Raw genomic sequence first — 12,932 nt, forward strand, 5'->3', positions numbered from 1 at the left:
AAAGCGGATAGTGGGGGAATGGATGATAGACCCGCTCAAGATCCCATGGTTCCGTCGTCCCGGGCCATCGTGGTCCCTGGTCTACTTAGTCAGAGGAGGTAGTCGACCCAACCTGACAGAAGGATCCTTGTCGGCAGCCATGGGTTGCTTCGTCCAAGGGTACCTTGTAGACCTGGGGTGAATATTTTCCTAAGGGGACAAATTTGAATCCACCTTAGCTAACAGAGGGCTTTGTGCCCTATCAATCATATCCTATTGATTCATATCTCAAGGATTTGATGCCAATAAGGAACATAACGACGCTGACCATAACCGGTATTTCGTGGTGCCATTTGGTGATAAAATCGCCAGTTAGAGGACACGTACCACGTCCTTACTAGCAGGAGATTGTTTGATAATGGATCCTAGTGATATTTTCGACCATGCATTTAGCTCTTTTGTGAGCTGAAGTAGTTTTTAATTTGTCCACTTCGACAAACTATTGCGAAGGGTGAATGAATTTTGCTTTGAGTGATTGATGGATTTATTTTAGATTTTTAAATATCTGGACTTTGAGATTTGCAGAGTTTGGATTTTGAATGGGTATTTGAGGTGACATTTGGAAATATTTGGAATGGACCCCTCCGGTTGAGATTTACATTCAACACGACCATCATCGGGGTGTTTTGGGTCATTTTCCTTTATTGATTGAACCCTGTCAACTCGACCAAGCTATTGCTCGAGGATCGGGTTTCTCGTAGGCTTTATGCCTTTGTTTATGACTTTTCTTGATTATAGACCTTGAAGGCCTAATATGAATGTATTTAAACAAATATACCGATCACTACAATCGTGTATTTTGTTTGAAGTTCGAACCCTGTCGACTCCTATTGATCTGTATAGAAGGATCGGGTTCCGTAGACTTTGTGCCTTTATTAGTGAATTTTCTTTATTAAAGGCTTTGAAGGCCTAATATGAATGTATTTAAACAAATACACCGGTTGCTACAACCGCGTATTTTGTTTGAAGGTTTGAACCCTGTCGACTTCTATTGATCCATATAGAAGGATCAAGTTCGAACCTGAATTCACTTATCGACCCGCGCAGTATCCCTAGACTTCACGTGTGTACCAATAACACGCTTGTCGGGGACCATGAGGGTCGAGATTGTATTTTCCCTTTAGTGTACCTATGTGTATACAATTTATAGTGCATGTGCAGGGGTATTTTATCATATTTAGTTGTGCGGATAATTATCATTTGAATGCACAACATGTCATTTGAGAGCCTATACATGCCTTCTGTCCGCTAGTACGAGTGTTGCGGATCTGGTGGCGATGCGTTGTAGATTGTAGACGCCTGCTGTCTACTTTCATAAGTGTTGCAGATCCGGTGGCATGGTTATTTGGATGTCATGAGGTATTCTTCATCTTGACATTGACTCCCCTTTCTCAATCACCGGGGAAATTCTTCTGGACTTTGAAGTCCGTTGCTTTGAAGAGAACTCCCTTTGAGGTCGTCAGTGTAGTGGACTTGTTATTTCTGGTGTTTGTGGGCACCAGAATTGTTTTCTTTTTAAGTATAGGACTAAGAAGAGGCTTGGGAACACCAGGAAGTTTGGTTCTAATTTGTTCAAACTTCCTTTTCGATTCTGCCAGGGAGTATACTTTTTGTACATCGAGTTGCCCTTTACTCGACGTACTTGTAGATCTTGATCACTACTGTCGTAGGTGATATCTGTACTTGTGCTCACAGTGGTTCGTTGTGCTTACAATACACCTACTGTTGTTATCCACAAGCGACTTGTACATATTTACGAGAACCCGTTGCAGTCACAACGAGCTCCTGGAATTGTTCGTAGGAGACCCATTGTTGCCTACATCATGCCCACCTGTCACCAATCTCAGGTGGGTAGACGATTGCACTTGCTTGTAGGGATAGCTCTTCCACTATCAAGTGACATTATTGCCTTCTTCAATCAACGGGCAATTGTAGGTATTGTCGTAGGAGTTCATACATCGAGGTGTTGTAACGTACTTTGAGTTATTATTGATCGTATAAATATTCTTGTAGTTTGAACTCCCTCGCACATGATTCAGGCTTTGTCCTTTGTATATGTTTGAGCCCAACTCAAGTTTCATTTAGACTCGAGTTCATCGAATCTACAACTCCCACTTAATGTTGTATAGCACGAACTCAAGTACCAATTCAAGTTCTTTGTCCGGATCAAATGCAAGATTGATTCCCTTCTTGTTCTTGAAGGTTCAAGTTCTTCATGTCGAGTTTGGACCCAGCATGAGCTTAACATACAAGTTCACTGGCTTTGACAGCAATATTTTCATCATTTGATTCAAGTTTAAGACTTCTATAAGTCTGTTTGTTGCTTTATTTTGTTTAAGTGTAAATGCTTGTTTAAGTTCAGTCCCAGTCCAAATCAAAGTCTTTGTTTGATGTACTGGTCTTGTTCAAGTCCCCTACAGTCCTTTGAGTTCACTCAGATTTGAGTCAAATGCTTACAAGCTCAAGTACACAGGTTCAAATGCTTGTCCAGAGTCTTCTGAAGTCTTTACAAGTTCAATTACATCTGAAAGTTCTCCACCACGAGTTCCCTGTTTGTTTGTTTGTATTGTTTGAATGTATTAGATTCTTATTTTACATTTGAATCTTGATTATGCATTTTAGGACTTAGGTTCCACTTCTTATAGTTCAATTCAGATCCAAGTCCCTTGTTATTCATACAAGTCCTCTACACATTGGTTCAAGTTCTATGCATTTCTGTTCAAGTACAAGTCTTCTGCATTGTTGCCCAAGTGAGGTCTTCTTATTGTTCAGACTTTGTATATTTCGGTGAAAATTTCGGTAGCACCCCAGCATATCCCCCGTTTGGGGGAAAATAGGGGAGCTGGGCCTTCCCAACACGCTACTCGAGCGTGTATGATAGGCGTCCTTAGACACTGCGGCCGTATAAATTTTCATCCCACCACGCTACAAGAGCGTGTATAGGGCTTACCCACCTCGTCGTATGCATTGGACTGGGCTCCCTCCTATCGTGCTATAAGAGCGCGTATAGGTGATTTTCCGGTCCGCTACAAATGCCGAAAATGGGATTTGAAGTGATTACCCGTCTCGTCGTAGGCACCGCACCGGGCTCCCTCCTATCGTGCTACAATTAATGATAATTAATTATAATTAATTATAATAATTTTAATTAAAACTAAATATAATTAATTATAATAATTATAATTAATTAAAAATAATAACTATAATTAATTAAAATTAATTAAAATAATTACAATTAAATAGATATATTATATATAAAAAAAAATTTCTAAACACCTTGGCCCGGCGGAATTACGGGATTTGGCCGGAGTAGCGCACGAAAGGGACGAAGTTACCTTCGTCAACGGCGAGCTCTTGCTCTGGCTCCCGATCAAAATGCCGTAACTTTCAATCCGGCGTGGAGGGAAAGTCGTCCTCACAGCAAGCGGCTCTCGTTGCCGCTTCCGATCAAAATGTCTCACCGATCCAACGGGAGGGGAACGGCGTCGGAGGAGGAAGAAGCACGCAAAGGAAAGTTATCTTCACAGCGAGCGAGCTCCGGTTCTTGCTTTCGATCAAAGCGTTGTAACGTCCGATCCGTAGGAAGGGAAAGTCGCTGTTGGAGGGCCGTCGAATAGCCGAATAGCCGAAAGGAGCCGGAGAAGCGTGCGAATGGAAGAAAGTTATCTTCACAGCGTGCGGGCTCACGTTGTTGCTTCCGATCCTAATGTCGTAACTTCCTATCCAGCGGGTAGAGAAAGTCGTCGGAGCAGCGAGGTCGGCCGCGGAGGAGCCGAGAGGCTTCGTGAAAGGGAGAAAGTTACCTTCGCAGCCAACGGAGCTCTCGTTGTTGCTTCCGATCAAATGTGTCGTAACTTCCGATCGGACAAGGAGGAGCGGGGTCGGACAGCAGCGAGAGAAGCGCGCGAAGGGAGATCGAGAGCGAGAGAGGGAGCGTGAGCGAGAGGAAGAGTCCGTTGAATCCCTTCCCTCGGTTCTTTTAACGTCGCAAGGAATAGATCATGGGGCGAAATGATTCGGGAGTGGCTTCGACGTGCAAACGACGTGGGGATGGCAGAGCAGGTATACGACACTTTCTCCTTTTTTTATATATTACAGGTCAACACCTCTAGATTTTCTTACACCACCTTCTTATCGAAGTCACTTCATGCCAATATCTGTTTTTGGCCACCCCATTGCCATGTTGTTGTAGCACGCCAACCACCCGTTTGGCATTGGTTATCTTGGTGGTGTTGTCTCCTCTAAAGCTTTTTGTACTGTAGTGTTGTTTCTTTGACGTTAATCTTCTTCTAAGCTTGGTGCTAGGCATTGGCATCAAGATCTCTACTCTTTTGCCTTATATGGTGATAGTGCATCTTTCTAAAATTAATTACCAATTGTTCTCGTCTAATCATTCATTATTTTACCATTCTCTAATTCCTTAGAGAATAGATCTTTGTGGTCCATTTGATCCTCTCTACTGGTTTATTCTGTTCTTTCTTCAACCTTAGCGGCTCCCTTGCGTCTACCTTTACACCTGCTATATTGAATTGAAAATATATTTAAGGCGATTTAGTGTATGTGGGATTTCATTATTTCATTCGAAACTCCGATGAGTAATATGATTATATTATCTGTGGAGGTTGATGTCGTATATGCTTCCTAGAGCTTTTTTCTAGTGTGTTACTATGTTGTTAAAAGGACATATTCAATGGTTTTGTTCTCTACAATAAGAAATCTTTGAAAAAATAAAAAATTAATGTTGATGTTTTTCCTATGATTGATGGTTCTTTCTTTTTAACTTCTAATCTCTTATGATCTGCGATTTGTTTGAATTACTGGCTCTTAATTATCTCTGGGAAGCCTTTGATTTTGCATAAATGTTTGAGAGATTTTGTCTGTTATGGAGAAACATCACTCTATTCATTTTTTTCGATCAAATTGTGGAGCTTACCTCAAAGTTGTTGGACGCCGAATGAAGGTAAAGTTGTTGGACGCTGAATGATGTCTTTGAAACTGATAGCTTTGTTGGGAAACCTATAATAATTGATAACCTTTGTGACTGTGTGATTTTATGCTTTCCTCTTCTCTAACTAACAAGATTATCCAAAATTTGGTGGTTTTGCGTTGGGAACAAGAGTAGGTTTATAATAAGGAAACATTCATCTTGTACAACTTCCATTTTTTTCCCCTTCACTCACCAATTTGCCTAATCTCTCTACCAACAGTGCCACTGCTACCAACAATGCCACTACTATTATTGCTGCTCAGTGTGGAGGAGTCCTAGATTGAGGAATAGAATGGTTGTTGCTCTACCTCCCTCTCTTGACCTCCAACCTATTACAGTTTAGATCAAGTTTGATATACTGCCCAACATTGTATGTGTCCAGCAATCCCATGCCAACACTATTCCCTTCTGCAAAAACCATTGATTCGAGTGTTGATATGCCCAGTAAAAACTGCTAATGCCTACCTCCAATCATCAGAGTATTGAAACATCTATTTTGTTGGAGAATGTTTTGGAGTTCTTGGGTTGGTGAATCTTTGGTAGATGAAGATGGTTTTAATAAGGTGGGTTATAAGAAGGATTATAAAAAAGTAGCAGCCTTTGGTGTCATTGTGGCTCCTGTTGATTCCTCCATTGTTTAGGTGGGTTCTGTGTTTATTTCATCCAACATGCAGGGAAAAAAAAAACATGAAGGTGGCTAATTCTATTGATTATCCTTCAAGCAAAAGCTTATGTATTCTGGATGTGAGAGTAAGGTTGAGGCACTTTTAGTTGGTCGTCTTGTTTATGGTTTGAGGTAATCGAAGAATTGGAGGTGGCTTCCCCCCTTTTTCGGTTCACTAATGTTGAAAGCTAATTATACCGAATTGAATAATTATTCTTTTGTCTATTTTGGGTCTTTGTGTTGGGATGTCGAATCCTTTTATCTTGTAAACCTATGCCTTTGTACTACAATTGAAAATTTTCTATTAATTAAAAAAAAAAATCAAGCCTCGACACTTGTAGAGGAGCATCTTCATATTTATAGGATTAATAATAACTGAAAAGAACACAACATAACATGACCAAACGAAAACTTTGATCATTTTGATCATTGGCTGAGAATATCATGTAGTGATAGTACGCATTCCTTGGTTCTAAGAATGTGTTCGGCATTGCTATTGTGTGACAGTCTCTTTGCTTAAGAGTTTACTGGGTGATATGATGCATATGTACCATTTGATGTGAGGTGATGATGGAAAAGAAAATATTTATGTAGGTTTTGGTATTGTGTCTTGGAATCTCTCTATGGATGAAGATGTGGTAGCTTCACCCTTATAGGGTTCTCATAAATCTCACCTTAGTAAAAGAAATTTTCACTTTGTAGAATTACAAAATGATTGTAACTTAAATCTAAACTTTTCACTCAGTCATTAAGTGGCTGTGAAGTTTATAGATAACTTCAGTTTAATAAATCCATAATGTTATAGACATAATCATGATCACACTTGAATAGAAATAAAACAAAATATAAACTATGTTGACATGTAACCCATGATCGGACCAGCCCCCACTCACCCACAATCCCATTACCCAAGTTCGCTCCTAAAGGCACAAAAACTCCCTCACACGGCAAGATCTAGACCCCTCAAGCATTCGAACTCTCATCTCTCTCTCTCTCTCCCTATTTCTATCGCACGCACGAAATGACCTTGCCGACCGTTCGTCACCTCTCACTCGATTTTCTTTTGACCTCAATCAACGCTGATGTCGACCTTCTGTTCACACCAGTAATCAAAACCCCTAGCCAGCCCGTCCGACCAACCAGCCAATCCTTGTAGATCCTAACCCTAGGCACACGATTATTCTCCTATTCGCACTGCTCGGCCAATCCCAGCCAGATACGGATCACTGAAAACCAATTCCAGGGTCGTTATTCCTCTGTAGCCCTCGACCTTTGAATATATGTCCAACCGAATGGATTTGAAAGGGCAAGTGCCCTCCCAACCTCCTCTTGCAAGGAGGGGGCATGGAAAGGTTGCCAGATTTTCAAGGGAGACAAAAATGTGTGTTTTACATTAAAATTAGCAGGCCACGCTCAATTGAAAGACTAGAAGACCGATTTTGGAGTCAATTATTCCCTCGAAGCCCTCAGCCATTGAATATTTGTTCGACGGGGCTTATTTGAAAGAGCAAGTACCCTCCCAATCTCCTTTCGCAAGGAGGGGACGTCAGGAGGTTGCCGGATTTTCAGCTGAACGATAATTAGACCTAGAAATTCAAAATTGACCTGAACAATTAAAAATACAATAAATACATATCGAATTTAATTGAAATTTGTGAAATTTAAATGAGGCAATAGCAAGGAACCTAGAACAAGTATGATATCTTGTTTGTGGAGGGTAAAAGTGGATTTGGAAAGAACACATGCATTACCCACGGGCATGAATAAGAGGTTCTTTATATAAGTAGTCCGTTTGCATGCAAGGATAGACAACCTATATAACACTATAATTCACTTGTGAGTAGATAGTGCCCATAATGAATATCTTATGGACGTAGACATGGAGCTCATATCAAACAAGCCAGCCTGTCTAAGGAATAATAGTAGGGAGCTTCTAATGGATGCTACAATCTACCTGTGAGCAAGAGCAGGGTATTAGTAGTGCACACAACTAGTCCGTAAACAACAATAGAAGATTCATAGCAAATGGTGTAACTCACAAGCAAAATCATGATCTCCTTTTGCCTATTGAATAAACATTCTCTAAACGCCACCGAAATGGGTTTAGAGGTCGAAACCTACCAGTTGTGATTTCGGTGATCTACCTACCGTTTTAGTTGGTGTTTGGACATTACATGAAGGATATCCTTAACATTTTGATATTTTGCAAGTTTATCTTTAAAATTGATAGAAATCCATCACACGCCATTTATCAGTAGAGTTTCAATAAACTATGTTAATCTAAAAGTTTACTTGCAATGCATTTCCATTTTCAACTTGGTGTTTAACTTTGCTTTTCAAGATTAAAATGAAATTGCAATCTACAAGCATCCTTCAAGATTTAGTGTTTAACTTTGCTTCATATAACCTTTTTAATTGATGTTTTAGCTACGCCTTTCTTTTGATACTGAACTTTGTTGGTATTAATCCTGTCTCTAACTTGGTGTATGGTTCATTTAATGTGTTGGTAAAAGAATATGCCCTTTTCTTTCTGCTTTCTGGTTCTCCAAAAGAATATATTTTTTCAATTTTTAATTTTTCTGCTAGCTTCATCTTCATGCTGTGTTTATGATTATCTCTACTGATAAAATATTATTTCTTAATTAATACTGAGAAACTCAATACTCCAATTTGTGGTTATTAGCACCGAATAGCGCGACATGAAGCCATGCGGTAATCAATAGAGGATCAAAGAAAAGCTTGCGACGCTTTAAAAATTGAGGAATTTATTTGCTTCAAAATATAGTTAATGTTTATATCAGGCCTCCTTTGATTAGGCTTAATTTCTCCATTCTCAGTTTGAATACGCCAAAATCAGTTATTCTTAGCAGTTTGGAATCAAAACTTAATCATAATTCCTTTTCAGTAAACTTTGTTTTTTCATTGGTTACGAAATTCTTTTCCTATTTTCTTATGCTTTCAAGTATTAATAAACACTTAAAAAATATTATTCAAATAACATATCATTATTGAAATTTCATTTTATTAAACTTCTTTTTCTCAACATCCAAAACTCCTTTTTATGTAAGCAAAAATTGAACCAAATGAGACCTCAAGCTTAACTCCTGAGATTTTTCTTTCTTTTTCTTTTAATCTGTAAATTTGGTAGTGCTTTCTTACAATGTAGTCCTAAATGTTTGGAACTCAATTTCTTTTAATACACTGAGCAATTTCATCCTCCCAATCAACTATCAGAGGCCAGATGGGTTTATCAGTAGATGAACAAAAAAAAGCTCAGAGCATTAGGCGCCAGCCAAATATTGCAATTGTGGAGAATAGAGCCTCAGGCTGTTGCCAAGGCAATGGTAACCTCAGCTGTTGCCAGAATGCCACAATTATGGCTAAACCAGACGCCAATCACACCACCGGTGGAAACGACAACGAAAACAACCCTAGCAGCAGCAGCATAAGCAACAGTAAAAGCGTCAGTCAAAGCGAGAATTTGATATCCACATGGCTCAAGCAACCAGTGCGAGATACCTACGCCGCCCTCGCCATTGTTGCTGCCATTGCTTCTGTTGCTGGTGCTTATTTGTACTATAGGAACTGAAGGTGATGATCAGATCAGGCTTTCTTCTATATCGACAGCCATGAACTTTTGTGCATGCCAATGCCTATAGGGCTGGGCCAAGATTGATACATTTTTATTTCTTTATTGTCATAGAATATTTACATCCGACATAGAAGTTATACTACTTGGATTCTTAAGAAGTTGTTAAGTCATATAGGCTTCATAAATAATGGTTGTGTTGTATCCTTGTTGTTAATCTCTCAGTTATGAGAAGGATGCTTGGCAAATGTAGTGCTTGTGATCATGGAGCTTTATGTATTAGGTGTACTTTTATGTTTTTGAGTTTTGAATAGTAGATGAATTTTGAATTATGATAAAAAAAAAAAATTCTTAAGATCTATTATGAGCATTATAATTTTCTTGAAGTTGAAAAATACTTTTTTTATATATTTATCATATTTTTTTATAAATTTAATTGAAAAAAGTTGTTTCGCATTAAGAAAAAAAAAATTCTACAATTCAACCTAGTTTGATTGGATGTTTTTTTTGCTTATTTCTTTTTAAAACGGTAAATTTAATGTTTGGTTCCTCAAATCACGTTCTCAATAACACATATTTTTCTTTTTTCTGCTGTTTTAAGAAAGCTTATAAAACTTCTTTTTCTAAATCGGTGTTTCTTAAAACTATTTTTTATAATCAAATGAAGACTAAAATAGCATCATGGCAATTTTTTTAGAAAATGAAACTGCAAAAAAAAAAAAAGTCTAATGGAATTCTTTTATTGGTTTGATGCAGCTTCTCATGAAATGCATAGTTTTTTTGGCGCCAGGGCCATGAGATCAAAAAGATATTGAAGCCACTGAATTACACACAGTTTGGATCAGGCTTGGTTCACATAAACGTAAAAGAAAGGCTGGAAGTAGAACTAAGAGGAAGTTCTTTACAGCATCTAGCTTTGGTGTGCATGCCATGGGGCTGTAATTGCTCTTGGAGGGGGAGGCCTCGGGTGTCGTAGACAATCGACGAGCCGAAGAACGAACGAGAAGATGGGTCGACACCATACGACAACGATGCCGATCTGACCGATAATTCCGCCGGCGAAGGCTGCAATTGCCATAGGCTCCATGTCCCAATTGAAGCAGCTAAAGGGGAAGTGAATGAGTTTGGCAATGTAGGTTCAGGTTTGGTCATTTTATAGCTAAGGTGAGGCCTTTGGATTTGATCTGTGAGGCGTTTGAGGTTCACAATTAAAGGGGAAGATGAAACGGCTGTTAATGGAACTGCTGTTTTCTTCTGAAGAGCATTTGGTTTTGTTAAGTAGCAGGGAGAGTTTGAACCTGTTTCTCTTCGCTAACCGCTGCTTGTTTCTTGCTCCAGATCCGTTTCACGTGAGGGTAAACTCTTTTGGCTTTTTGTATTTTGCTTTGATTGTTTGGAGAAATTATTCTGTGTGGACACTGAATCGTCCAGAGGCAAATCAGAACGTACCACATCACCCAGTACATCGCCGCGGTATACAGCAAAAAAATGACATGACACATTTTGATTCGCCTCCGGACAGATCATACGCAGGGGCGGATCCAGCTTCTTTTTTTAGGGTGAGCAAAAAAAAAATTTGTGATAAAATTAGGGCAAAAAAAAATTTTTTTTTTTTGGGGGGGGGGAGCAAAATGCCCAAAATATTCTAAAATATCCCCTCTAAATATTTAAATGCCCACCCTGAGTCCTTGATGGATCTGCCTATGATCATACGGTTTGCAAGTGAAGCTTTAAAGTTAATGTGCATTGAAGTATTGGACTACATATAATTGTTAATTTAACTATAAAAGAACACTGATTAAGTTTTTTTTTAGTTATTACCATTACTGTGATGAAGATTTTGTTTGGGACAACTTTTTTATTGCTTTCTAAAATAAATTTTTATTACAAAAAATTTTAGTTCATAAAATTTTCATATTAAAAAGCTACTTTATAAGAAAACAAAGCTTAAGATTTGCTTATGAACAACTTAAAAGGCTCTTCCTTGAAAATGAAGATGCAACTGCATTGATGTTGATGTTGATATTATGTGCAATATATAATAATTAGTTGACATCTACTTCATGAATCTCATTTTTCAATCATACCGATTGAATAATATATAGGGTGTTAGATTATTTTATATAAATCTTTTGAATAATTTTATTCATTTTATTATTTTCTTATCTTTTGGAGAAATTTAGTTTTATAAGTCTCAAAACTATTACAGTCTAGTAATAGAAAAAATTAGATAAATAGGTTATTGTTTGTTTCTTAGGTAAGTTTATACAAAAGTTCTTTTCGGATAAAAAAATTCCGATTATGATCACGAACTATTTATTTAATGTCTGCCTCGATCGATCCAATTCAGACAAGATTGAAACAAGCTTGGAATAGTTATGACACAACAAATTATAAGATAGGTATAATAAAGTGTAAACCAACAACTATAGCACATCAACATTTCAAGATTTACATCACTACACAATCAAGGAGTGTCATTGTTTTAAGAATTATAATAAATCTAAGCATTCATAATATTCTAACAATAACACGAATATTAAAGTAAAAAAAATATTATGAAGGTTTTAGGCACATGGTATTACAAGGAACTCACTGATGATCTCAAAATCCACATCGACTGCATCTATATCGTATCATATCCTTCTACTCTTTTAAAACCCTTCAATTTTTCTTTGACAATCACACTCTTTTGGCTTTAAGAATGGGTGCAACATGATAACTCCTTTTTATTTCACCAAGAACTACTTCCCTTGTGACTTTATTTAATAGAGAGTTATAATCCTAAAGATGAGTTTGATTGAAAATTTTTTGCTTTTTATCAAAGGTGACATCTTTTAAAATAATATTTTACTCCCGAAGCAGGCCAAGCCATTTGGCCATTTCCGAGGCAGGCCAGGCCAGACCAGGCCAGACGGCGTCCAGTGGCCAGTTCCGCTACGCGGGTCGGGTCGGGTTGACCCAAACCCAAAGCGGGTCGGATTCGGGTCCAAAAAACTGACCCGTTTGCAAAACCAGGTCGGGTCAACCCGAACCCGAATAATACCGGATCAGTTTCGCGTTCGGGTCAACCCGACCCATAACCCGAAATTGACAGGTCTAAATACTTATACCTTTTTTGGGTGAATGAATGTTCAATAAAGTAATATTTGAGAGCTTTAAGAATCAAATTTACCCATATGTTATTCGTGAATGTGGGTATAGGTAGCGCACCCAAAGATTTTTGAAGAAATTTTTAAGAGAAAGTTATTCGTGTGAAAGAATCCAGTCAAATAATTTAGAGAACTTTTAAAGCCAACTTTTATTGACGTTCTATTGATTAGATAATGTAGATTTTAGGATTGTTTCTTTCCAATATCTTTTTACCATTTGATTCTAGAAGAGAAAAGTTCTCATGATTTCAAAATATGATGATTTTTTTTTCTTTCTGCCACTCCATTTGTTGGAGATTATAATGAGAATAGATTTGATAGATAATACATTCTTTATGGAGGAAATATGCAAACAATTTCTATTGATTTTCTTTGCTTAAGATTTGAAAACAAATTTGATCGAAATCATCATTAAGTTATACAAGAAACTCAAACACATTTTTTCTTGTTACAATTTGCTTGAAAATTTTCACATAATTGCAGCATGTCATCCTAAAATCT

The 12,932-nt window shown here is 37.9% G+C and overlaps 1 protein-coding gene across 1 annotated transcript in view; it reads left to right on the forward strand.

Moving 5' to 3' along the window:
• Positions 1–9,573, forward strand: part of LOC110094554 — a 22,262-nt gene extending 12,689 nt beyond the window's left edge. Inside the window, exon 5 of the mRNA XM_020819820.2 lies at positions 8,925–9,573. Coding sequence (XP_020675479.1) covers positions 8,925–9,279 — 355 coding nt within the window. The 3' untranslated portion in view covers positions 9,280–9,573. The remainder of the gene's footprint in view (positions 1–8,924) is intronic.
• The last annotated feature ends 3,359 nt before the right edge of the window (positions 9,574–12,932 follow it).

This window comes from Dendrobium catenatum, unplaced genomic scaffold (assembly GCF_001605985.2).
Source record: "Dendrobium catenatum unplaced genomic scaffold, ASM160598v2 fragScaff_scaffold_1076, whole genome shotgun sequence".
Lineage (NCBI taxonomy): Eukaryota > Viridiplantae > Streptophyta > Magnoliopsida > Asparagales > Orchidaceae > Dendrobium > Dendrobium catenatum.